We start from the raw sequence: 25,951 nt of genomic DNA, 5'->3' as shown, positions 1-25,951 counted from the left end.
TATCAATACTTTTCGGCAAATCTACACACTCTTAGCTTCATTTTGATGTGCCATATGCCTATATTTTAATTTGGTAAATGACCTTAACCGTTTACATAAGATTTGGTTGTATCACTTTAATAATACAGGGTGTCCCGGAACTCTCTACCAATATTTTATGGCATTGGTCCTGGGTAAGAAACATACCTAAATACCATATTTAAATTGTCCGGAAGTCCTTAGTTACTCACACAGCCGCCATTTTGTTTTTTCAGTTATTAATATTTTTCTAAAGAATGGTTAAACATATGAAATTGAAACTTTGCACAAACATTTATGACAACTATACAAAGCTACAAAAAAATTATGACGATTTTTCAAATTCATAAAACAAAATGGTGGCCATTTAAAATTTTTATAAAATCAACGGTTTTTGAGTTATTAAGAAACAAACTTTTAAATGGCCGCCATTTTATTTTATAAATATGAAAAATCGCCATATTTTTTTTGTAGCTTTGTCTAGTTGTCATAAATGTTTGTGCAAAGTTTCAATTTCATATGTTTAACCATTCTTTAAAAAAAAATTAATAACTGAAAAAACAAAATGGCGGCTGTGTGAGTAACTAAGGACTTCCGGACAATTTTAATATGATATTTAGGTATGTTTCTTACCCAGGAGCAATGCCATAAAATATTGGTAGAGAGTTCCGGGACACCCTGTATAATAGATTACGTTACTAGTCCTGAAAATAAGTGTTTACCGGACGAGTGTGGTCGTTCCCGTGCGAGACGAAGTCGGGGACGAGTTACGTACGATAGTTTACGCCATACTACTTAATCCGTACAAATCCTTATATATTTCCATCAACTAAAGGACTAAAAATCACTAGTCATAACCTCTGAGAGAGGTTATGTTTTTGTTTATAACCACTAATTGCCACGCAAATACAGTATAATCAGCTGATTGGTGTCCGGCAAAACTCATTGCAGAACAGTAGTACGCAATGAAACCCCATTTGAATAAGCTGGCGGCAAACAGCTGTTTTCTGGACTAAATCCTTGCGTGGGAAGTGCGTCAAAATAATGTAGTGTGGCGTAAAAAGCATTTCGATTTCCCTGTCCCAGGTCTTTAGGCTACATAATGAACGATGAACATAATGGCAATTTTCGTTCATAGCTCCCCCACTCTACGCGGGGAATTTGATCAAACGAGAATTGGGATGAAGATTGGCCTTGAACTTGAGGCTCTGTCCTTGAACTGTTAAATGGCCACAATCATAATTGTCTCACCGACTGGCTCCTAAATTTTGCATCAAGTTCAGAAAAAAATTGTTGATCGTATTTTTAATTTTGATTCTTGATATGAAGTAACTAATTTCATAGGACGAAAGCAACTACACGTGTACTTTATTCATACACCACTATTAGTATGTTCAGAGTTAGTTAAATAGTTCTGTCAGGCAGTTTTTATCCTGTAATTTACGCCAATTACATTCTCATTACAGTCCTTGAACCTGCAGAGCCATCCTATTATACATTTCAACATAGCTACATAGCTGTTATTAGAGCTATGCAGAACTATCTACTCTTAGGTTAAGCTAGCGCAAATCCTGTATTACATAGTCCATTGTAAAATTCTAAAAGATTGAAGGTGAGGTTGAAAAGGCTAATACTCAATTTTGTCGTTTGTTGAACACTTTTGGTAAACCCATTGTACATTGTACTGCATACTTTTTATTACTCATTCCGTTAACTACATTAATTAATAATGTATAATCAATAGTATATATAATTTAAAAAGTACAAGTAATTAATTAATACTTATCATTAAACAATACCGGTACTCAATAGTAATGCTACAATAGTATTGTAATGTACAATAGTAATGTTATCACAGACAAGACTACAAGTTAATATTCGAAATAAGAAGTCTTTATTGAATTGTAAATTGAAAGTATGGGTGACACAGTTTGCTGGTAAAATGCAAAGCTATAGATCAATTGTGTTGACATTTGCAATTATATTATCCAGTCATTGTTGGACTTGTTGATGTATCAGCTGTTATCTCCATTGTTACATATTGATCCTTTCAACAAAACATGAAGTGATAATAGTTCAGCTTGTAACCTGTTAATAGTGATCAAAACATTACCTTGTCCATTACAGTGTTCATGGATGAAGGTGTGTTTAAAAATGTCGTATTTTAATAAATCAAGTCAAGAAAAATATATACAGTATCGGTACTTAGTTAAATATTTTGTATTTTCTTTTAACTTCAGAAACTGGTCAACCAAATATTTATTTCAGAAATATACAGGGTGTTTCCAGATTGTATGTACATATTTTGTGGAATTTTTGTTTGGGCTAAGAGTGACATAAAATTCCATAGCCTATAAGTATGGGTCTAAAATGCCTATATTTCTGTCTGTCGGCATAGATGAAGTAATATCTGTCGGTCTGTTTGTGATTTTTTTAAATTATTTTATATATTGGGCATTTTGTAAGAAAGAAATTTCAAAATTGGTAGAAGGTAAAAAGAGCTTAAAATATTTCGTCCCAATATATCAAGCCGTTTCAATATGGCGGCCATTTAAAATCTGTAATGCCAAATTTCATAAAAACCGTAAATATTGAGAGAATTGTTTATATAAAGATAGAGGATTTAAAGCCAAATCAAATGAGACCTTGTTTGTTAAAATCGGCTAACTAACAACCCAGTTAACAGTATTTTTCTACATTCGGTTACGAAATTTAATAGGACTACCATATTTTTATTGCTTCAATTTAGAAAAAACTGATAACTTGGTTATTTGTGAGCTGATTTTAACAAACAAGGTCTCATTTGATTTGGATTTGAATCCTCTACCTTTTTAGCGAATTTCCCTATAGGGAAGTAGCTATTACCGTAGGTCTCATGGTAAGACTTAGGCCCGGGACCGATTTACTTTTTCATTTTGATGTCCCCAGAGGCCAAAAACACCACTCGTTCAAATTTTTATATATGTATATATATATATATATATGTGTGTGTCCGTGAACACGATAACTTGAGTAATTTTTATCCGATTTTGATGAAATTTGGTTTGAAGGTGTAAGGCGGGATAAACTTGAATGAGTTCGCGATCCAGCATGATCGGACCATGGGAACAGGGTTTTATGGGGTAAAAATTGGTTTTTCTCACTTTTGACCCTCAAAACACAAAATTTCCCAATTTTTCTCTAAACCTTCTTAAAGAGCTTAAAAAAACAAACAATTCAGTATATCAAAGTGTTTTTGTACGGTTATTGGTTACGGAGAAAACTAAATAAATGGTAAATTTAAAATTCCCATGTTATTCTTATGGAGAATATTGTAAAATGTTGTACTTTGCTTGTTTATGGATATCTTTTGATCAAACTTGGCAAATATATTCATTTTATACTAAGCAATAATTATTTTACTTAAAACACACACTTTATTAGTTTCCTTGTAGCAGCAAACCTAAGTACTCGTTAAACCTAATGTTATTTAAATAGATCAATTGAAAATCAATTCAGCCAAATGGAAATTCGCTTAGGCGTCAGGTTTGCTGCGGCGGGGGTATTTATCATTAAATATATTCTCTCAATATTTACGGTTTTTATTAAATTTGGCGTTAAAGATTTTAAATGGCCGCCATATTGAAACGGCTTGAGACATTGGAACAAAATATTTTTAGCATTTTTTACCTTCTAAACTACACATTTATAAAAATTTTAAAATTTATATCTTGAAAAATGCTAAAGATGTAAAATACTTTTAAAAATCACAAAAATACTGACAGACATAAATCTAGGTATTTCAGACCCATAATATCAAGTCCACAAAATATGTCCAGCCAATTGAAAACACCCTGTATAATTACGATAGTTCTAAGAAACGACTGGAAGGTATGAAAGTATTTTTATTCATTTTTATTATTTCCCAGGAGATATGTTTGTATGCGATAGAAGTTTGATTTTGTTTGGGAAATCGATTGGAGAACAAATATTATCTTGGCCTAAATTCATTGGTTTCCTTTCATCCAGGAGCACTTTAGATTATTTTAAATGTATTTTTATTCTTTTGTTTCCTTCGCTTGATTACATTTTCAGAAGTAATTTTAACTTCAGTGTAAATAAATGTTAAAATTTCACTAAAGTTCATTTTGTTTACGAGGATTTTAACTGGTAGTATCAATGTAAGTTTACAAAACCAAAATAAAAGTTATTCCAGATAGTGAATTCATTACAAACACATTTCTCTAGGTAGTTATATAGCAGCACAGTAATAACATGCACACATAATAACATGTATGGTGCAGACAATAACAAACAAAGTTGGTTTTGTTAATGTTTGTCAAAACATTTTCCTTGACAAAATTAGTCAACGAATATCAATGAACTTTTATGATATGAACTATATCCATGCTAACATTGTTGTTGTTGTGTTACAGTTGACAAGAAGACTATCCTAGATGGTGTCTGTGGAAGGTTCCGTCCTGGCCACCTCAGTGCAATCATGGGTCCGTCAGGCGCAGGGAAGACATCCCTCCTTGATATTCTCTCTGGCTTCTTGTAAGTCATTCTTCTTCTATCATCAGCATTTTTGTAAACTAACAGCTTAGCCTTATGGTTCGATCCTGGAAAAAGTCAGTAGCTTTTTGATGGTTTCAAACTGTGGAGCCAATATCATTGGGCTTTTAACAAGAGTGGAGTGGACTCTGTTCTTCACGCTCCACTTCCGCACCTAGGAAAATCCAGCTTTAGCTATAGTAACAAAGCTACACAGATAATCTCAGTCTGTTCTACACTCATCGTTTACTCATCTTTAGCTTCAAGTACGCACCTTGGAGTGTGTCGCTGTCTCAAACAATGGAACTGATTTGAACAGCTCAACACAAAGCTAAAACATCGTAATGACTGTGAAGCCGTCAGACGTATAAACGTTGGTGGCAAGGAATTTTTATCCTCTATCAAATTATAATTACTTTTTTTAGTACAACTTACTACCACAAGATGCAGTTTTTGACTAGCGACACACTTTTAAACTTAGTAATTTAATTTGAAAACTTTGAAAAAAGTTCTGATAGTTGTTTTGATTTATTTCAATAATATTTGCCTAGCTATTGGAAATTTGAATGTTTCATTTATCACTTTATGTAATTAGTTTCCGCGTTATGGGGAAGTTGCGTTATGAGCATACTTTAATGGTATGACATTTTGTTATTGGCACACCATTAAAGTATAAGTTGCTTTTCATAATTGCTTAGAATTGTACAGAGAAAAAAACCTTCTTCGTTAGTCTTTCCCCACATAATGCCACAGTGATGAAAATTTTTCATTCACCCCCATACCGTATTTCCTTGTGTCCAACATCCTACCTTAAAAATTATAACTCTACCCAAAATTGCTACAAATTAAAGTGTATCCCATCGTTTTAGTAATTTACTTTTACATTGCTTCTATACAGTAATACACATTTTTCAGATCCCCTCAAAATCTGTCAGGAACTATCATGGTTGGAGATGAGCCCAGGAGCACTAGCAAACTGAAGAAGCAGTCTTGCTACATAACGCAAGAGTTCAGCATGCTAGACTACCTTACTGTCAGAGAAACTCTACTCATCGCTGCCAGTCTGAAACTACCCCTTAGAGTGTCCAAGAAGAAGAAACACATGGTGGTGAGTTGTTTTGACATAAGCATGTTGGAACAAGCAATGAACAGCGGCTTAACAGAATCGAAGAAAGTTGTTGGTTTCGGATCAGGGTTCTGAGTGCTTCTAATTGGGATGGAGTGACCAATCCGAATTCATTCGTGGGAAATGTGATTCAAGAAATCTGCAATTTTATATTCTTTTTCCCATCCATTGTATACTTTCTGTGGTCGCCCATGTAGCACAGATGGTTGGGCCAACGTTGGTAAATTGTGGAGCCACCAGTGTTGGGAAGTAGCGCGCTACAAGTAGCGACGCTACAGTAGCGCGCTACTTTTTTTGTAGCGTTAGCTGTAGCTACGCTACTTTTAAGATTTTGTAGCTTTAGCAGTAGCTAGCTACATTTTTAAAGTAGTTGTAGCGGAATTTTAGCTACTTTTCTCGCTACATTAACATTGTTTGAGATAGTGATTTTTATCATAACCTCAACCTTACGTGAAACAACCGCTTTCAAACTGAGATTTTCAAAAAAAATTAGGCCTACTTTCTTGGCTTCATACAGCTGGTTGCAGCCGTTTCATTCCCTATTACAACGTTGTGTGGACATGGAGGCCATTAAATGGGTGTTATCCACATTTTTGGCTCTCATTTCCTTAATTTACTACTTACTGTCAGATAAAATAAAATCGCTAGTTGCAGACGACGTTACCAGTGACAAGAGAAAGCTATTGAATGCTTGCAAGTGATTGACAGGGAAATTAGTAATCAATTTAGTTTCTTTATTAAATTGATAGTGTTTCAACTTGGGTTTTAATGGAAACCAACACTAAACCTTAAAATAATGAGAAAACTGGTCTAGCTTCAGCTGTTGATTGTGGTTCATCATCACATCACAAGCCCTTCCTTGGTTAGATTACGAAGATTTTTCAAAGGTTTACTAAATTAACAAAGAGGAAATTACCTAAAGAGATTTAAGATATGCCTAGACTACATGATAATTGTAACGAAAATGTCTCCATATAACATGAAACTTAGATTGAAAAAAATAGCATTGTTTACTCCTGCTAACAGCTCTTGTATAGGACTATTCCTAGGCTATGCTATGATTTAAGACGAATACCAAGTTCCAAGTTAAATTATTAGGAATATATACCTGTTTAGTCCTTGCAAGAACAAGCCTGTCATAATTTCTAAGGCCGTTAATGAATGAAAATCTCTAGCCAACTTGTTAGATAGCCAATAAAGCCTACATGTTATTTTTACTTTACAAATTTCTACATGTTTAAATCAAAATCCGATTTCAGGCTAAGTTGCTGAATACTGTTTTCTGTACCAATTAGGTTGAAGCACAATTTGCCCTATGCATAATGACAAAGGACGATTTCTTGACATTGAAAAGTGTTATTCATAGAACAAGTAACTTATCACTATGGTTAAAAGTTACTCGTATATCAATGTCGTTTTTAACATTAAAAGTAAAGAAAGGTAATAACTCCAATTTCCAAAGGTAGGCTAGGCTCTGTAACACAAAAACGTATTTTTAAATAATCGTTTTACAGTTTTATTGGTCTTAATTGTTGATATAAGACATCCATAAATGAATCTATATTAAAGAAATAAAATGAGTTTTAAAATATAGTTTTGTTGTATGTCCTTTGAACTTAATGAAATTTACGTATAAGATGCTTAAAAATAATGCAATATTTAAAAATAAGTACTAAATATGATGGGACACCCAACTATTTGGTTCTGTTGTTGTAATTTTAGGTTTATAATGCCAACAAATTAAATGCAATCTAGAGGTATCTAGGTAGATACAATACTGACATTTTTTTTAATGTTTGTTGGATAAAAATGTAGTTACAATTGATTTTACATTTACCTAATGTGCGAGGAATAAAAAGTAACGTCTTTGGAAAAGTAGCTAAAATTGTAGCTGTAGCTACATTTCATTGTAGCTGTAGTTGTAGCTAGCTACTTTTTCGGAGCTGTAGTTGTAGCTGTAGCTAAGCTACTTTTTTAGAAATGTAGCAGTAGTTGTAGCTAGCTACATTTTAAAAGTAGCTTCCCCAACACTGGGAGCCACACAGTTGGCCAACGGTAGAAATGTCACCTCTTTAAACTGTTTTCCAGCCAACCATTGTCCAACAATGGCCCAACCATCCAAAAATACTGATGGCCAACTAACCATAACACAACTGATATCCAACCAACCGTTTTATTTCACACAAAATAATAAAGATTTAGTACGAAAAGCATAATTATTAGTTGAGTAAATTGATTAAATAGTTCATAAAAACACATTTTGAAAAAAAGCTAGAACAAAATTTTTTGGCCCAGACGTGTCTCGAACCCGGGTCCTTCGACTTATGAGCCTCTTACCTTACCACTGAGCTATCTGTGATTGTTGATATAGAGAGTTTTCAAGTGGTGAAAGAGTAGCCGACAGTTGCAATAGTCGCAATACTTCAAACATTTTTGATACTACACAGTATAATATGATTCTGTTAATCTGTTAAGGCATCATAAGTAGTTATTTTTTTTTTTTTTTTGTTAGAGAGGATACTGGTATTTGAATATAGATTAATTAATTACCGTTAGATTATTAATGCTATTATAATTGACTGTTATATGATTAATTACTCTTTCCCCTTAAATTGTTGCAAATAAGTTAAAGAATATTAATTTTAAAAATATTTGCATTATTATAATTATTAAAATTCATTGTTGTAGCCCCGGAACTGTAATATATAAAATATCTGGTTTTACAATACCTTTATCAGTTCCAAAAACTTTTGGAAACTTTTGGAACTGATAAAGGTATTGTAAAACCAGATATTTTATTATAATTATGTTGTGAAAGCTAGACCCAGAGAATGAAAGTCGTGTAAACTCAACTATGGACCATCGTTGGTCCATTATCAAGTAGTACCAAAAGTACTAAAGTCCTCCTAAAGTACTAAAGTACTCCATTACAAAAGTATCTTTTGTTGGTCCAACGGAGTGAAAAACGGTTGGACAACGGTTGGCTTGATGTATGATACCCAGCAATTCATATTAATGTATTTCATTAACAATGAACCAATGTTGGTCCACAGTTGTAAATATTGGTTGGCCCAACTACGAGATATACAGTTGGACAACGGTTGGTTGGTTGTGGAAACTCCAACCAACCATCGACCAACTGTCCCACAGTTGGCCAACGTTGGCCCAACCATCTGTGCTACATGGGCGATTTCAATTGGACACTTCATTACCACTTACCATTTTTATATGTATTTACCGTCATGTGAGTCAACAGTATAAGTGTAAATATACGTTACAAGTGTTATTAGACGTAATTATATGTACTTTCAGTAAAGTAACACTACAATACTGATCAAGAAGTTATTTACATCCTAATGGTTATTTGTTTTGTTTGAAAACATGTTATAAAACACAAATGTGCTCTATTCTTCAGAGGAATAATAGACAAATAGTAGATTTTAAAGCTAATATTTTGCTTCCTCAGCTATTGTGCTATACCAGTTAAATAGATGCACCAGGATCTAATTTTGTTTAAAGTTTACGATCAAACATAGATTTCTCTTTCACTAAAATTTATTGGGGCTCTCTATGTGGAGTTTTAACACATGGTAATACATCAAATTTTTTATGGTAATTAATAGGTTTCTGGTGTGTGCTGGTAGTTCACAGATGTAAGTGTAGTCTATATTTTACCATTTCCAAGTCTAACTGATAAACTGTTTTATAAGGTAGAAGAAGTGGCCAAAACCTTAGGATTGACGGGAGTGCTGGAGTCCAAAGTCCACTCTTTGTCTGGGGGTGAGAAGAAGCGGGTGTCAATCGGAATGGAACTGGTGACCAACCCTCCGATCATGTTCTTTGACGAACCAACAAGGTACAGTGGTAATTGGTTATGATAGTTTTGTTTGTTCATTAAAACCTCCATAAACCATAAACCAATAAAGCGGGTGAGGCCATTTCGGGTGGCTTAATCTTCGGTATATAAATGGTTGGAATTTAAAGGCCGTTTTGGTTCAAAGAGATTTACCTGGTATGGGAACTCACCAACATCTCCTGACGACAAAACGTACCATAATTTTGACATCATAGCAACCACCCTTCTCTCTGAGTGGAATGGGGAGAGTCGTTGCGGCAACGCTCCTAGTCCAGCGGACGCGAAGCCTTGTCCTCCATACAACTAAACCTACAATCAGATCTGAACATAGTATACCATAGACTTACATTTTTGTTTTGAAAGATTAAAATAACTTTATGTTGATTAAAAGAAAATTAAAATGCTAAATACAAGTTTTCTTGGAATTTTTGTCATAAAATCAGCCCTATTTCAGTAATTTAAGTTATGAAAATTATAATTACCGCCATTTTGTAAACAAACAGTTTTTATGATTATTTTTTCTAAAATAGCTAATGATTTGATAAAATTGTATACCAAATTTAATTAAGTTATTTTCAATAGTTTCTAATTCTAAGATATAAATTTAAAACATAAAACAACAAAACAGTGAATATTTGCTAAGGATACATTTTCAAAGAAATTTTGTTTTGGATTTTTCTGCTATTTTGACCCATTAAACCTCTATTTCTAAATTTGTTGTACTTACTTACCGGACTTCCTGTATAGCAATAAACTGTATCTACTCATAAAATAATTCATATGTTCCAGTGGTTTGGACAGTTTTTCCTCTCTCCAAGTGATGACACATCTCCAGAGCCTGGCCCATGCAGGCAGAACCGTCATCGTAGTCATACACTCTCCCAGCTCTCGGCTGCTGGAGCTGCTTGACGACCTGCTGCTGCTCTCTGGGGGAAGGTGTTTCTACAACGGCACCCTCGAAGATCTGCTCCCTACCCTTAGTGCCATCGGACTGCAGTGTCCTCAGTATTATAACCGTGCTGATTTCGGTGAGATTTGTTTTCGTTCTAAAAAAGTATTTTAGTATACTAATTTGTAAAGATATAATTTTGGGTTGTAAAGTATTTAGGCTACTGTTTGAAAAGCAATCAATATTTACCTACCTACTATTGAAAACGAACCAAACCTATTGTTCTATATGTTGTATTACTCGCTCAACCTGACCATGATACACCAGTAATGTGTGGGCAGTGCCGGATTCAGGGTACCTGCAGCCCTAGGCCCAATTCCACGAGCAGCCCCCACCACTGTTGTGGAAATTCCGTGTGATTGCGGTAAAAATTTATGAACTTAGTTAATTGTAAGAAAGGACCATGAAGTCCTAAGTTCGCCTCGATTAAGAAGGATTATCATTTCATTTTAACTTCTACGGTGGACCATGGGGACATAATCAGCGACACCCAGGACTGCCGCAAAATCGTGAACATCTGTTGGTCAAAATCTCAGGGACATCATCATTGATACCCGCGACTGCAGCAAGATCGTGAACATCTCCCGTGGGCCGCGATTACAGAGACATCATCATCGACACCAGTGACCGCAGAAAAATCGTGACCATCTCCTGTTGGTCACAATCACAGGATATCATCGTCGACACCCACAATCGCGGCAAAATCGTGAACATATCCTGTTGGTCACAATCACAGGATATCATCGTCGACACCCACAATCGCGGCAAAATCGTGAACATATACTGTTGGTCACAATCACGACTATATCATCGACGACACCCACGACCGCAGCAAAATCGAGAACATCCTATTCTATTCTATTCCTGCGACCGCGGATAAATTTGAGTCGCAATCACGGGGACTTCATCATCGCTTATCCTTTGTAATTGCAGCAAATTGATATTTTTTGTCAATCCTTTGCAGCCCTCTCTTGCTTGAGGCCTAGTCGGCCTAGTGGTAAATCCGGCACTGTGTCTGGGACCAATATGAACTTCCAACAACTACATCTTCAGTTTATCTATAGGTTGTTCTCTTACTCTAGCTTGATGAACTCGTCATCAAGAGTATTTTTTTATAGACATTCATTGGGGATGCTCATGTCTGAATCTATTGCGTTTATTCTATTGTTGTTGTTGTAGCTTTGGAAGTGGCTTGCAAGGAGAGAGGGGACCACATTGATGAGCTGGTAACCATGGCAGTTCAAAAACACCATAAACGAAGTGGCAGCTTTTACAAAGATGAACACATTACCTTGTCATCCTGCAACGATAAGTCAGTTGCCAATGAGAACAGTAGGTATATCTGTGATATAATGGTATTGATACAAAATGTAAATACCAGATCACTATGTAGGGCCAAAACCTTATTCTCTATCCTCCCATACGTAAATTTCAACTATTTTGCAAATCATACTACCAGCTCTCAGACAAAACCACAGAAACAGATAGTGTCTACAAACTCAAAATATGACAAGAATGACCCAAGAATGACCATTTATTAAATTGAAAAACCACATAAAAATAGTATATCTTTTCGATTTTTCTCTATAAACCATATTTTGTACCATTACAGTCTGAGTTTTTTCAAGCCTGGAATAAAATAGATTTCAAGTGTCTATTCCTTGTAACTGTATTTTTTTTCAATAATGCCTATTAAGGAATGATTTTGCACTACAGATACCATAAAACTTTACTATCGCTTCTAAAAGTAAAAAAAATCCCCTAAAGGTTGAAGTAAACACCACTAAAACTGTGTCTGGCCTTTCAAGTGCTGAGATCAATTGTTATCACTTGTTATCTGTTAAGTGTTTTAATAAATCTATGTTTTACAGGTTGTATGTTGACCAATAACAAGGATGGCTTAGTGACAATCAATTTAATGGGAAATGGAGAATCAATCAAAACAGAATTGCGCAATATGAAAGAAGAAGGCACTTATGCTGTACCAAGGTTCACACAGCTTCAAATATTGTTGAAACGTTCAGTTATATGCAATCTTAGAGACTTGGTAAGTATGTTTTATGTTTTTATAAGCATAGATATTTTAAGGGAACAACCAATGTAATTTTATGATGTACTAATCCGGACCTACTTGGTAGTACCTTGGTGCTAGACACTCACCTTCATTGCTTGTTTTAGTACTTTATTTCATTGGTTTTGTAAACTGCAATCAAACTCTAGTTATTAATAATGCATTATAAATTAATTAACCTAATGGTCATATGTGCTAGATCTTGAATCAAATGCATTAATAAACAAATCTTGATAATCCACTGAGAAGTAAGATATAGAGGATACAAGCTTTTAGGACAACCGTGCACCTTTAGCTCTGGTTTGTTGGGGCGGAAATGTACTAGTATCAAGCAAGGAAGAGTCCGAACGGCGATGGCCACATAGCATATTTCTACAGCAGATGTAGCTAACAGGGTCTCTTCCTGCGTAAGCGCTGCACTACATGATGGCAAGGGGAAAGGAGAGCGGAGGGGACGACAAATAGAATTCGCTCTAGACACCAGCACTTAAGTAGGCCTACCATTGAACGTATCATTCCTTTCTTACTTCTCTCTGGATAACCCAACTTATTTGGTAGTTTTACACAATATCTCATTGCCTTATTTGTCAGAGAGACAAGTGTACTTAAAATATCCTACATTTCGAACTTATTTTTGTATCTGGCAGGAAATAGATTTTACTTGGATGAAGTATTTCTTTTATCTCAACTTTGTAGATTTTATAATTTTTAGCCTCTCCTAAAAAGCGTAAGAATTTAAATAAATATATTAATCACTTGGTATCCACTTTGAAGAGACAGTCAAATACACATTCAAAACCTAGTACGTACATCAGTAAGTTACATCTACTTGTTTTTTTTTTTTGCAATAAATTGATTTTTATTTCTTATAGGTATTAAATTATATAAGGTTATTTTTTAATTGTTTAATTTCTAATATACAATTCTATTATAAATGCTATTTTAATTTCAGAGACTGGCCTTCCTAAGGGTTACAGCCCATATTTTAGTGGCCTTGCTATTAGGAGTTGTTTATTACGATTTTGGAAACGACGGATCCAAGGTTTCCAGTAACTACTCGTGTATATTCTTCATCGTAATTTTTCATTTCTATGGAACAGCAATGCACACCACTTTAACGTGTAAGTAATATTTTGTTCAAAGAAAATCTACATTCATGGTTGAAGTATAAACTTTAGATTTATGTGTATGTTGTGTAATGGTTTATATTGCAGACATTTTGAATTGGATTATTGAGACTTAGCATCAAATTATTTGGGGTTGCACAAAAAACCTAAAATGCTGGTCGAAGGCCGAAAAAAAGGCATTTTACTACTGGTGTGCCCATAAAAGACTTGTTTGATATTTTGTGCCCATAAGATGAGTGAAATCATGGTAAAATTTACCAAAAGAAAACAATAAAAACTCATGGGGCTTTGTTATGATTTGTTTTCAGTTCCCATGGAAGCCAGTGTGATAGTAAGAGAACATTTCAACAATTGGTACTCGTTGAGTATGTATTACTTGGCTAAAGTACTAGCAGATCTTCCACTCATGGTGAGTAGACTTCGCATTTAAACTCCACCAACAAACTTAAAATGCTCTTAGATTATCTAACATTTGATATAGACTTCACTTCACTGTAAGAGTAGGATAGAATACCGGTAAATAAAACTATTGTCATTGTTACTCCACTGAGCTGTTTAACTGTAGATTTACATAAACACATTATTTTATCAGCTAATACACGAAATGTGAACTAAATACCAATCACATATCAATGGGAGTCACTTAAGTACACGCCAAGCTTAGTTTATGGCATTTATATTCTAGTCGTGTAAGTGGGAGTATTAGCTTTATTTTTTATAGCAACAAGGGCTGCGTGAGTAGAAAATTCACAATTTACCACCATTACAAGGGATTTTGATGATTTTTCCGCAATCGTAAGGGACAATAAAGATGTCTCCTAGACCACAGAAGATGTTCATGATTTTGACACAATTTTTGCCGTGATAACAAGAGATATTCCCGATTTTTCCACAACCAAAACAACGACTATGCAGGAGATGGTGATGATGTCCGTAGTCCATTCTGTACTTGGAGACATGGTCAGAGGTCCTCAAAAAGAAACAACGCAGAGGAAAGACGGTAGCAGTCTAGAGGAGAAGTGCTCTTCAGATCGCTTCAGCCTACTGCACAGTGTCGGAGCCAGCTGTCATTGCAATTGCTGGGGTGATTCCCAATGATTCTTGTTTTTGAGCAGAAGTACATTTTTGATGGGACTGGTGCTTTGAGTGATACTGAAGCCAAAGAATACACTATATGGAGGATTGGCGACACTGCTGGGTGGAGGAATATGGATGCTGAGACTCATTGGGAATCTCTGTAAGTGCGTTGAGCGAGAGCACAGAGAGGTAGATTTTATTCCAAACACAGTTGTAGTCAGCGATGCTCCTGAAAAGATAGTAAAGTTAGTGAGCCTGGAATGTCAGTTCAATGACTGCAATGATGTCCTGCATACCATCTCCATGACACGAGGTGGGAAGCGGTCAGAAGGGACCTTAAAACGACCGTTGGCCGGATCTCCCTTGACACACGTTCATTTATTGTGTCTAGTCTGGAATCATGGAACACTGTTTCTGCATTCAGGAGAGTTCTGGAAGAGAAGAAAGCAGAACAGCTGTGATGTACCATTGCAGCAAAACCTGGTGAAACATAGTCGCTAGAATGCCATCTATGGCGTACAAAGGCACCCGTTGAAGTAAAATAAACAGTGTTTCCGAGATGGCTTCCATTACCTGGTCGAATAAGTTTTTAGCGTGTGAGAGTGCTACATTAGGGTAAACACACCTAGACACTAACAGTGCATAATGCATTTTCCTCATTGTAAAAAATCTTATTTCTGTTCCCAGGTATTATGTCCTACACTGTTCTTGTCCATCACATACTATCTGACAGGTCAGCTGTTAGTGTGGGACAGATACCTCATGTTTCTGTTGATTAGTGTCACTCTCACTATTCTGGCTCAGACTATCGGCTGCGCCTTTGGAGTTGTCTTCCATCCTCAGGTAAATCCACTATACACTCTGTTATATTTTATCTTAGCAATGGGCGTTGGAGCTGTTAGGCTTAATGATGTGATCATCTTTTCATTGTTATGAGGGCTGTTCGTAATTTAAGGTCTCCAATGTGACAAAGTCAAGACGAAGCGAGCTAGCTCAAATGTAAAACTAGCACCGTGTTTTCTTCTTTCTTAAACACTAGTCAAGCTAGGTTCTACTTATATGCGACGATTACTTTTGAAGTAAGTATTCAATGTGATGAATGGCCTAGTATAAAGCAGCATCTTAGCTCCTGCCTAGTATGAATTGCCTTCTGTTATCATAATTGGATAGGAAGGGGGTTAAATCCATATTAAAATCTGTTGCTGTTTACGGATAGTTATGGAAAAAGTGTATACACCTAAAAATCAGCCCAAGAAGTTTGGGGAGCTTGCAGAAGGCCATACACATTTGCACCACTACTCCTGTAGCACAAATAAACCCTCTTTCCCTTTTCTTTGTTATTGGCTCCTATGACAAGACTAAGTGGTGTCATGTAGAGGTTAGAACTAGCTAGATTGATGCTTAAGGAAGTAGAGAACATGGCACTGTTGTCACATTTGAACCAGCTTGCCTCATCTTGATCTGAGATCATTGGAGAAATTAATTTACCAATAACCCTAGAAAAATCAGAAACGCCTTATTTGAGGAATACATGAAACGGTTTCATATCTCTTATTCATCATATATCATGTGATCACCGATCATTATACATTATGAAACAGTTTCATATCTTAAGCTATTTTTTTTTTCATTTCATATACATATGCTTGTTTATCTAAATGTTCCTTAAAGTAATGTACATTTGAAGTAACAATAATAATCCTTAGCGCACCTAGTCACTTACACCACAGAAAACATATTACTATAACCCAGAATGCCAACCGCATGGTAAAAAGCATTAAGTGTTTTGAGAGAGCTTTGCCTGTCAATCGTAGGCAGCGCCACCAGCGTTGCCATGCACCGAGATTACTCTTCATGCACAGTTAAGATTGTTTTGTTTATGTATGAAAGGTTTATAGTTTTGTGATTGTGTTAATCCTCTTATCTGAAATGTAGCAGATTTTAAGTTGCTGAATAAAACCAAATAAATTTGGTTTTTAAACATTCTTTTCTTAACAATGAAACTGAACTTTTTTAATATGTTGAGGCGCACTTGTGTTGTTGACAAGCTTTATTTCATTATTCACAGCAATCTATTGGTGTTACATTTGATAATCATAGTGTGCATTTTATAAAAGAAATCTTGAAATTGAGGTTTTGAGAAATCTACTCTTCCACTTCAATCCTACCTGAGAAAAGTCTATAAATCCAATTAATAAAATAATTTCTCAGAAGGTCAACATGTCAACTTAGAAAGCTCAGGGGGCCAGAGCCTTTGATGTTTTTTAAGATCAAGGATTAAAATAAATATGGAAGGTTTGGTAATAAACAATGAGGGTAATAAACAATCATGTATACTTTTAATTTGATTATCATTGTAAGTATTTTACCCAGGTTTGTCTGTTCCACAGTTGGCCATATTTCTGGTGGCGTCTTGTACAATGCCCATGTTCCTCATCTCTGGTTTCTTCATCCATCTCAATGACCTCTCTCCATACATGAGGTGGCTGTCGTACTTCAGCATCTTCCGCTACAGGTGTGCCAGCTGTACAGTATATAAACAAAATATTCCTTTGATGAAACTAGAAACAAGCACAAGAATTGTTAACTAGATTGTTTGACTGGGAAATTTATTCAGATGCCTATATTCTGACTTCTAAATTAAATAAAAAGAGTGATAATGTATCAAAAAAGGTTGGTCAAAGGCAAAGGGTAAGAAAAGCATACATTGTATATACATGGTGACGGCTTTCACTAGCACACCCTCTCAGAAAAGTTTCACTAGTTGTCTTATGACAACACTTTTCTTTAATCAAACATATTTTTCCAAAGTAGTGGAGGCTATACACCATTCTCAAAACTGTATATGCAATGAAAAGACACAACTCTTTTTTAACTTGATTTTTAAACAAATGATTTTTTAACGATTCGGACTATCGACAATTCGGATAGTGAAAGTTAGGATAATTGGAGTTACAGTATACTGTAATAACCAATATGGGAACAGTTTATTGCTAGAATAAACTACAGTAGAGTCCCGCATACTCGGAACTCGATAACCCGGCAGTCTGGATAACTCGGCCATCACCGTCTCAGAAAATTAGTGATTTTTTGAGTCTGAGTTAAACATAGACAAAGCCAGCTAAAGTCAAATCATTCACAACTCGTACCAAGGATTTGTTGTACTATATCTGATGACTTGTAATATAAATATAAATAAAAAAGGCGGTTAAAAAGCTTAAAAATTGTTTAGTTCTTATTTTTAACCCTAGTACCCGATAACCCGGCATTTCACAAACTCGGCGCCCTTCCAGTCCACATTACGCCGAGTTTGCGGGACTCTACTGTATAAGAAAACATTTTTTTAAATCTTAACATTGTAAGTTACTAAGTCTTGAAAAAAAAAAACTCATGGTCATGATAAATTAATTTTGTTCATTATGAAATCTGTCTAGTCTGGAAGCAGCAGCTCTGACAGTGTTTGGGTTTGACCGCGGCCTGTTAGACTGCCAGGAAGACTACTGTCACTTTCGTAGACCAAAGAAGTTTCTAGAAGAAATGGGACTTGAACAGGGAAGCTACTGGGATAACGTCTGCGTCCTCATCTTTGGAGTTATCTTAAGTCAAATGGCTCTCTATTTCACTCTTAGATATAAAATTACTAGAGCAAAGAAGAGGTAAATGTTATACTTGTTAACTGTAAATAGTATTAGAATCGTACTTTAAAAGTACATTGTTTCAAAGACAAGATAAATTTTACCTGTGCACAGGTATGTATTGAAAAATAATCAAGGGCTACAAAGTAGCCCCTGTATAGTAATTTACTCTACGTGATTAATTTGTTTCAAGTAAATTTACAAAGATGTTAAAATCTGAAAAAAGTATTGAATATAGTGGTGAGATTTCACCTCATAGAATACATTGTCAGGCAAATAATTGTATATTTGCTTGGTTATACATTGGCTGCTTACAACTCTAAATAATAGTAAAATTTTACTTGAAACAAGTTAATTGGCAAGATGGGAAGAGAAACTGGAACTAAATCAAAACACTTAGAAAACACATTCCTCCTCAAGCTCAGCTTGCATAGCAAGTCTTCCTTTCTTGCTTCCAAAAATCAAACTGATTGTAGCTTAAAAGCTTTTAAAGCCTCACCATGTGATATTTTATACGTTTAGCTGTTACGATACATATTTTAGACTATAAGACAAACTTAATTTTCAAGCGTTTTAAGTTTATGTATTTTTAAATGAATACATCTCGGGGCGACACCTTTGTCTGAACTAAAATAAGTTTGAATGATCAATACAATATTTTTGGATTTGTTTCAAAACTACACAATATGTATACAATATTACCAATTAAATAGCTCTGCCAAACAACGTTGCATTTGATAAGAGTTAATATCTTCAAAACACCCAAAAATGTTCTGGCTGTGCCAGTGCCAACACGACCATTTTCCCACAGATTCAATCGCTAAGTGCTGCCAACCTATGTATTTTTAAACACGAAATATCCCAGGCAGTAGAGAATGTCATTCGCATTGTTTTTTTTATATCAATTTTATTTAACAAAATATGTTGTCTGCATGTTTTTTAGCAGATATATTGTATTAATTCAGCTGTACTTATCAAACAGTGATTGTCTCTTAACATGACCGTGGATAAAGCGCTGTGTGCATTAGTCGTAAGCATTTATTCGTCCAATCCAAATGAGAGAGTCAACTGAAAACTGAACCACAAACTGAACGCGTCCATTTTTTTTTTTATTTTTTTTATTTAAGAGGTTGGCAGCCTCTTTTAACCTTGCATTTGCCCGTCCACATAGACTAAGCGCCCGTGCGTGGATCGTTTACAGCAAAGCAAGGAGTGAGCCGGTACAGTACAAAGGTGAACTGTACTGATAAAATGTTATCGGCAGTGACCAGGATCCGAACCCACGACACTACTGCCTTGAGCCCGAAGTCCGCGACGCTACCGACTGAGCCACCGACTCACTAACATCTGGTCTCATTGTCATCTGGTTAACAAATATCTAAGATAAAACTTGCTTATTTAAATACCTCATGTTCACTAGCCTGGGTGAGAAAGTATAAAATTGAGAAATTGACAAATCAAACTTCTCTTTACAAAGCTAGAAAATCCTACCCAATTACTGATTCATTCTGTTTTCCTTCCATTGCCATTGTGCTTCCATAGATCATGTTTTTGGTTACTATTTGGTCTTAAGTACCCTAACCATATTGCAATTTTACTAAAACAGATCAAGTCAAAATTTCTGCTACGGCCAATTTACATGATGGAAATGCTATCGATGAATCACTTATGCTATACAATTGTTAAAATCACAATTAATGTCGCCATTTCAATTTAAAATACCTATATTAAGTATTAGTATAGTGCATCGTTTCTTATGTGCTTAGGACAACTAATAGTTTTTGTGCCTTGTTCATCAATAATTGTTCACATATCTTCCGCATACTCTTGTTATAGGATTTGAAAGTGTAATATTCTGCCATATCTTTGTTTTTATGCTGTATCTGAAAATTGTCTGAGAAAACCTTGGTACGTAATGTTCGTGATAGACCATTAAAATAAAAATTTGATATAGTTATGAGTTTTGACAAGTATTATTTTTAATTTTTAATAGCATTTCTGTTTTTAATGAAATATTTTGTATTAATCACTTTTATTAACGCAAACTTGTTTTTATGTTTACTTGATCTGCGGCAATGTTGTTTTTCATTAAAGTCCTGTAAAGTGTGTATGTCGTATGAGTATTAAAAATGAATACAACTTAATTCTACAGCAGTGCCTTAAATTACATGACGTTATGTTTATCTTAGTATTAGAAGTTTAAAAAAAGACAATGCCTCAATTCAGATTATTATTTGGATTCAATTTTGTACAAATGTGATTTGTTGGAAGATGGCTGTTCAGAATCAGACATCCCCGAATTCAAATGTAAAAAGTAGGTTAACTTGTTCTTAGAGAATAAAATCTCTCGCCTTTAGTCATTGAGATATTTAACAATTGCAATAAGTATATATTTTTTCCTCCTTTGATTTGAAATATCACTCTTACTAGCATTCATGATATACACAATATTAAATGTATATTAAATACTGCTACAGCAGGTTTCTTCTTCATAGATTTCACAAAGCACACAAAATAGTATTCCCTCATCATTGCCTGTAGCATATTTAAACATTCAAAAAAGGTTAAAACTCTGGTACTACAGGCTATGAACTAGTAAAATGGCTGTTAATTTTTTTACAAACCCAAATATGCAAAATCAAAATACAGTACATATTTCTTTATGATAAATAATGTTCATGTGTTGAATTGTGCAGTATATTATTTTTATAGTTCCTGTAAGATATTTGTTTAGTATTCATTTAATAAATTATTTAAGTAAGATGGGCGATTTATTTTATTTTCCTCATGTTATTGTCTTAACTAAAAACCTTGTGAAATTACACTCCCAATCATCATTGAATCTGCATAAGAAGGAGATTGTTTTGTTTGATTTTTTTCATTTTTTAATGACAAGGATGCAATGCAAACTATTTTTATTTATTTATTTATTTTTTACTTTAGTCAATAAAATATCATACATATAACATTGGATGAAAATGTGCATTCCTTGTTAAATTTATCACAGCAATGAAAACATGTTGAATGTTTCTTTGAAAGTCAACAAGAATCTACAAGTTGCTTCTACATTAATTTGTCAACGTAAAAGCGGCAAGATATTCAAAACTAATGATATTATTTTTAGAATGATGAAAGGTGCAGTTTGCTAACCTACCGTTTTAATTTAGCTTGTAAATCATTAGGTCGCTCTTGAATTTATAATTAAACAAAACCAGGTCCATGAAAACACTACTTCATGATCTAAGAAATTTGTGCAGATCCAGAAATTTCACCTGAATATGGTGTTAGTTAACGCAAGGAACACAGGATTTGAATGAATAACACTCACAAATATACAATAACTTTAATATTTGGTGTCAATTTACAGCATACAGAAAACTTCCGTCACAAAATAACATTTTATAGTTTGCTCCTCCATTATTTGATCACATAGCTCAGTCCTTTTCCTTTGTAACAATTGTAACAATAATTTGGTAACATACACTAGTCTAACTTATATTAGATTAAAATAGGATCCTCGTTATTTGAAATATTTGATTAGAAAACGTAGCTTGTTTGTTAAATGCCATGGAAATACTCTAGATCCGTTTTACAGTGATTAAATAATGATAAAAATATAGTTTATGCATAACAATAAATTAGATCATCGTTAAAAATATAAAGAAAACATAATCAGTATTCAGGTAACTTATGAGAAATAGTAACAAACATTCTTATTAATTGAATGTAAAGAAATGCATTTAAAATAAAATATCTCTGAAACAAAAATTACATTAAATGTATTAACAACTAATGTAAATTTAACCTTGTGAAGGAATATTTTGAATAAATAGGCTATGACATTTGCATTTTAATCAAAGATATGTATGATAAGTAAATTAAAATGTTATACCAAGTAAAATCAGTTAATTTATATCACTTGTTTTTATAGAAAATTAGTAGTGAGTTTAATTTTTTCACCTGTAATTAGATTATAGGTTTTCAGTCCGAGATCACTGGTGTAGTGGAGTGGGAAAGGCTTTCCCACTTTGTCTTTTCCTATTGTCCAATCTATTAATCCTATAGTCAGTTCTTAGTCTATGGTGAATATTCCCACACTGTACATTTTACGACTACACCACTGTCAGGGATGTGTAATTTGCAACAGGAAATATGGATTAGGAACGATGAACTCTGAAAAAGGGATAGGGCATACTACAACTAAGTAAGCAATCTAAATAATTTGTTGTTTTGGCAGAATAAAAAAAATACATAACAAACATGTCATTCACTATCATAGATTATCATTTGTCTTTGGTTCAAATGTGTTTTTAAAAGTATGCCTAATCAAATAAATAATGTTTACAGAGGCTAATGAAAAATTGATTGTGCATTCTTGTGCTTCTTGTCAATATTTACCAAATTGTACAAACATCTTACAATTAATTATTGAGCATTTTAAAATTCCTACAAAATACTTGAATTGAAAATGAGACGCGAGGGTGATTTTTAATTGAGCCCTATAGCCCAAATAATAATGTTTCTCTATGAAAACAAAATAATATGAAATAACCACAGAATGAATAATCATAGTTTAAAGTAATGACATTTCTCAATTACAATTTGTCTATGGTAAGCCATTATAAAGTGTTATATTTCACTTCCTCAAGTGTTCAAAGTGATAAGAAAGGTTATCTCAATGATCCAATATTGGAATTGGTTTAGTCTAAGGGTCAAAATTATAGTTATTCTCAGCTTTTAGACTGTTTACAAGTTAACTTTTTCAATTGTTTAATCTCACAGTTTAACCAGTTGTTCACAGTGTTTTCCTGGCTTCTTCTAAAACCACAGAAATAGACTTTGGAAAAAGCTATTTATAAAAATTCATTAGGCTACGGTACTCCTTTTATAAGCCTATACATACATAAGGATACTTTACTGAGTATATAGCCTAAATCATAAGTCAGCCTTTTTGTGCGTGTTTATAGGAACAACTTTACAATCGTATACAAGAGGGTTGTAATTTTTTATTAAGATATAAATCAAAGACCACTAAGTAACACATCTCACTAACTTACTTGCGTGTCAAAGAGTTTACAGCCATTTTCTTTCAATATTGGTCAATTCAGGTCTACAATAGTAACATTGCAAGAAAATAAATGGCTGGGATAAGTTAAAAAACATAGAAGGAAGCAGAAAGGTGGAAAGTTAACAAAAATTATAAAAAACTAAACTTATAAGTTTGTCACAAAGTAAGTAATAAAAATAGGCTTGAAATAAAATAGAAATAATAATCTAAGGTACAGTATTAGGCCTAATAATTCAAATACCCTTTATAAAAATAAATGAAACAAAGTTACTTAGGCCCTATTTAAAATCAAGATTCTTGTATTATGGATAAATCTCTGAGTACGGGACCGGTAGTTCTTATGTCAAACTCATTTAATGGCAAAAGGAATAAATTACGATTGAATAGTCTTTAGATTTTGGGCTTCATCAAAGAGACCTTACCTGTTAGTTGGTTTCTAGTTAACAAATGTTTGTGAAGAACTGAACCTAACCAAAACTAAAATAAGAACATACTTATCAAAAGTATTATCTTGTGCATGTTTGGCTAAACTTGAATTTTTCTTAAATGATTGTGATATTAGACCTATAAGGCTTATGAAATATAAAATTGCCTATTAGACCACTTTTAAAAGCTAATCCCATGATCACAGTAAGTATAAGTGATGAATGTGGGTATTTCACAAACCTTTACTTATCAAGTTTTGCATCTTGCTATTCACATTGCTGTCATACCATCTTGTTAAGACAGATTAACATCTCGATACAAACTACTATCACCATGTAGGATTAGAAAAGGCATGTTCTTTGTGACTTTCTTTATGAAATCGTTAAACAAAAAACCTTGTTAACCTTGGTTTAGCCTAAGTTATCAGTTAAGAAAACCAAGTACAGTTAAATATACGAGCATGCCAATAATACCATAATTCAATAAGTTAAACTTACCAAAACCGAATCAAACCAAACCCTATTTCTCCTAGTTTTATATTGATGCGTTACTTTACAAAATAAGACAGGCTAATCATTAAGATACAGGTGGTGAAATAAAATGTTACCGGTATGATGATAGGCCTTGTTCAAACAAGTCATGTAGTAAGTTAGTAGCATTTGGTAAAAAAGATAGTTCAATAGCATTCTAGTTAGAAATTAGGCTACAAGCAAAGTTTAAGTTTAGGTTTCAAATCACTAAGTTCTTTTGTCTGGGATATTAAGTTAACCTTTTTGATATATTATTTACCAGGCTTAACTTATAGGCTAACTTACGTTCTAAGAAAAAAGAATATCTTTATCAACAGAATGGTGTAGTCTGTGAATAGCCCTAAATAGTAAACTTTCTAAGCCTGAATTAGGCCTACAGTCAAATTAAAAACTAGTTGATCCCGTGATTTAATTTTTACTACTTTCCTCGATTTCAGGAGTTATGTGAGACGACAGAAATTTGAAGACGTACGGCCAAATTTCATCGGATGTCTTTCCTTTGAATTCTTCCAGGATACCTTTGCTTCTGTAAAAATCGAGTATTGGTCTGAAGGTGTTCTCATACACCTCTAGTCTTTTCTGAACAGCTTCGGGTTGATCGTCTTTCCGCTGAACTAGTGGTTCACCAGTAATGTCATCCTTACCAGGAACCTTGGGCGCATTAAAGTCTGTGTTGTACACTCTTCCACTAGGTAAATGTACCCACCTACCTTTGATTCTTTCAATTATGATTTCAAAAGGGACAATCAGGTTGATTGCCACACTGACTGGTTCCTTAGAGAATAATTGTTCGGCTTGGTTCCTAGTCCTCGGAAATCCATCAAGCAACCAGTTCTCTTTGGAGTGTTTACCAAGTTCACTGGTGATGACATTGAAAATAATTTCATCAGGCACTAACTGTCCTCCATCAATGTACTTTTTGGCTTCTAACCCTACCTTTGAACCCTCTACGATGCTACGTCTTAACAAATCCCCACTTGATACATGTACCATATCAAATCTTCTTACAATTCTTGCAGATATTGTCCCTTTACCAGACCCTGGAGCTCCAAGGATGACAGCTCTGAACGTTTTTAACATTTTCATGATGATAATAACATAAGCGAGACAAAATTAATGAAGTTATCCTTAGTTCCCTCACCTAAAAATCACAATTAACAGTACCGGTACACGTATAACAAAGTATACACCTTTACCTTACACTGTTTTGAGTGACACTAATAATAACCTTCACACACTAAGGTCTTCACTAATAATGACTGAACACTGAGCGATCCGATATCAATTTGACAGGAGTAAACATCTCGGTTTCCGACCGTCGTGAAGTTAGCGGCTCTTTTCATCGGCGCTTTTTCGGTTTGTAATAGATGTGGGTTGGTACTCCTGCGGACGCCACAAACGTGTTTTGCAGGGATGTCGGAAACACAATTCAATGACAATACGGTGCGAAATGATGTTTTTATATTTATATAATGTCAATTATACATTGATAAAAGTGTATACAAGTTAAAACTAATTAATTGACGTATTTTAAA

The 25,951-nt window shown here is 34.2% G+C and overlaps 2 protein-coding genes across 2 annotated transcripts in view; one reads left to right on the top strand and one right to left on the bottom strand.

Annotated features, from left to right (window-relative positions):
* LOC128987338 (ATP-binding cassette subfamily G member 4-like) overlaps positions 1-21,157 on the top strand; it is a 35,262-nt gene extending 14,105 nt beyond the window's left edge. The window contains exons 2-12 of the mRNA XM_054408131.1: positions 4,434-4,554; positions 5,467-5,659; positions 9,388-9,533; positions 10,323-10,561; positions 11,662-11,814; positions 12,354-12,529; positions 13,506-13,674; positions 13,989-14,089; positions 15,445-15,600; positions 17,148-17,272; positions 18,192-21,157. Coding sequence (XP_054264106.1) covers positions 4,434-4,554; positions 5,467-5,659; positions 9,388-9,533; positions 10,323-10,561; positions 11,662-11,814; positions 12,354-12,529; positions 13,506-13,674; positions 13,989-14,089; positions 15,445-15,600; positions 17,148-17,272; positions 18,192-18,417 — 1,805 coding nt within the window. The 3' untranslated portion in view covers positions 18,418-21,157. The remainder of the gene's footprint in view (positions 1-4,433; positions 4,555-5,466; positions 5,660-9,387; positions 9,534-10,322; positions 10,562-11,661; positions 11,815-12,353; positions 12,530-13,505; positions 13,675-13,988; positions 14,090-15,444; positions 15,601-17,147; positions 17,273-18,191) is intronic.
* A 564-nt stretch (positions 21,158-21,721) lies between these two features.
* On the bottom strand, positions 21,722-25,715 carry LOC128986597 (GTP:AMP phosphotransferase AK3, mitochondrial). The gene has a single exon (XM_054407041.1). It carries the CDS (start codon positions 25,500-25,502, stop codon positions 24,825-24,827), a length of 678 nt encoding a protein of 225 aa, XP_054263016.1. The 5' UTR covers positions 25,503-25,715; the 3' UTR covers positions 21,722-24,824.
* Between the last annotated feature and the right edge of the window lie 236 nt (positions 25,716-25,951).

Source organism: Macrosteles quadrilineatus, unplaced genomic scaffold, assembly GCF_028750875.1.
Source record: "Macrosteles quadrilineatus isolate MER2022 unplaced genomic scaffold, UCM_ALF_1.0 Scaffold_2__2_contigs__length_208266976, whole genome shotgun sequence".
Lineage (NCBI taxonomy): Eukaryota > Metazoa > Arthropoda > Insecta > Hemiptera > Cicadellidae > Macrosteles > Macrosteles quadrilineatus.
The sequence above is the reverse complement of the archived record's forward strand: the minus strand, read 5'-3'. Positions and strand labels throughout refer to the sequence as shown.

Coding starts and splice junctions, on each gene's coding strand:
- LOC128986597 (XM_054407041.1), bottom strand. CDS start 25,502: ATGAAAATGTTAAAAACGTTCAGAGCTGTCATCCTTGGAGCTCCAGGG.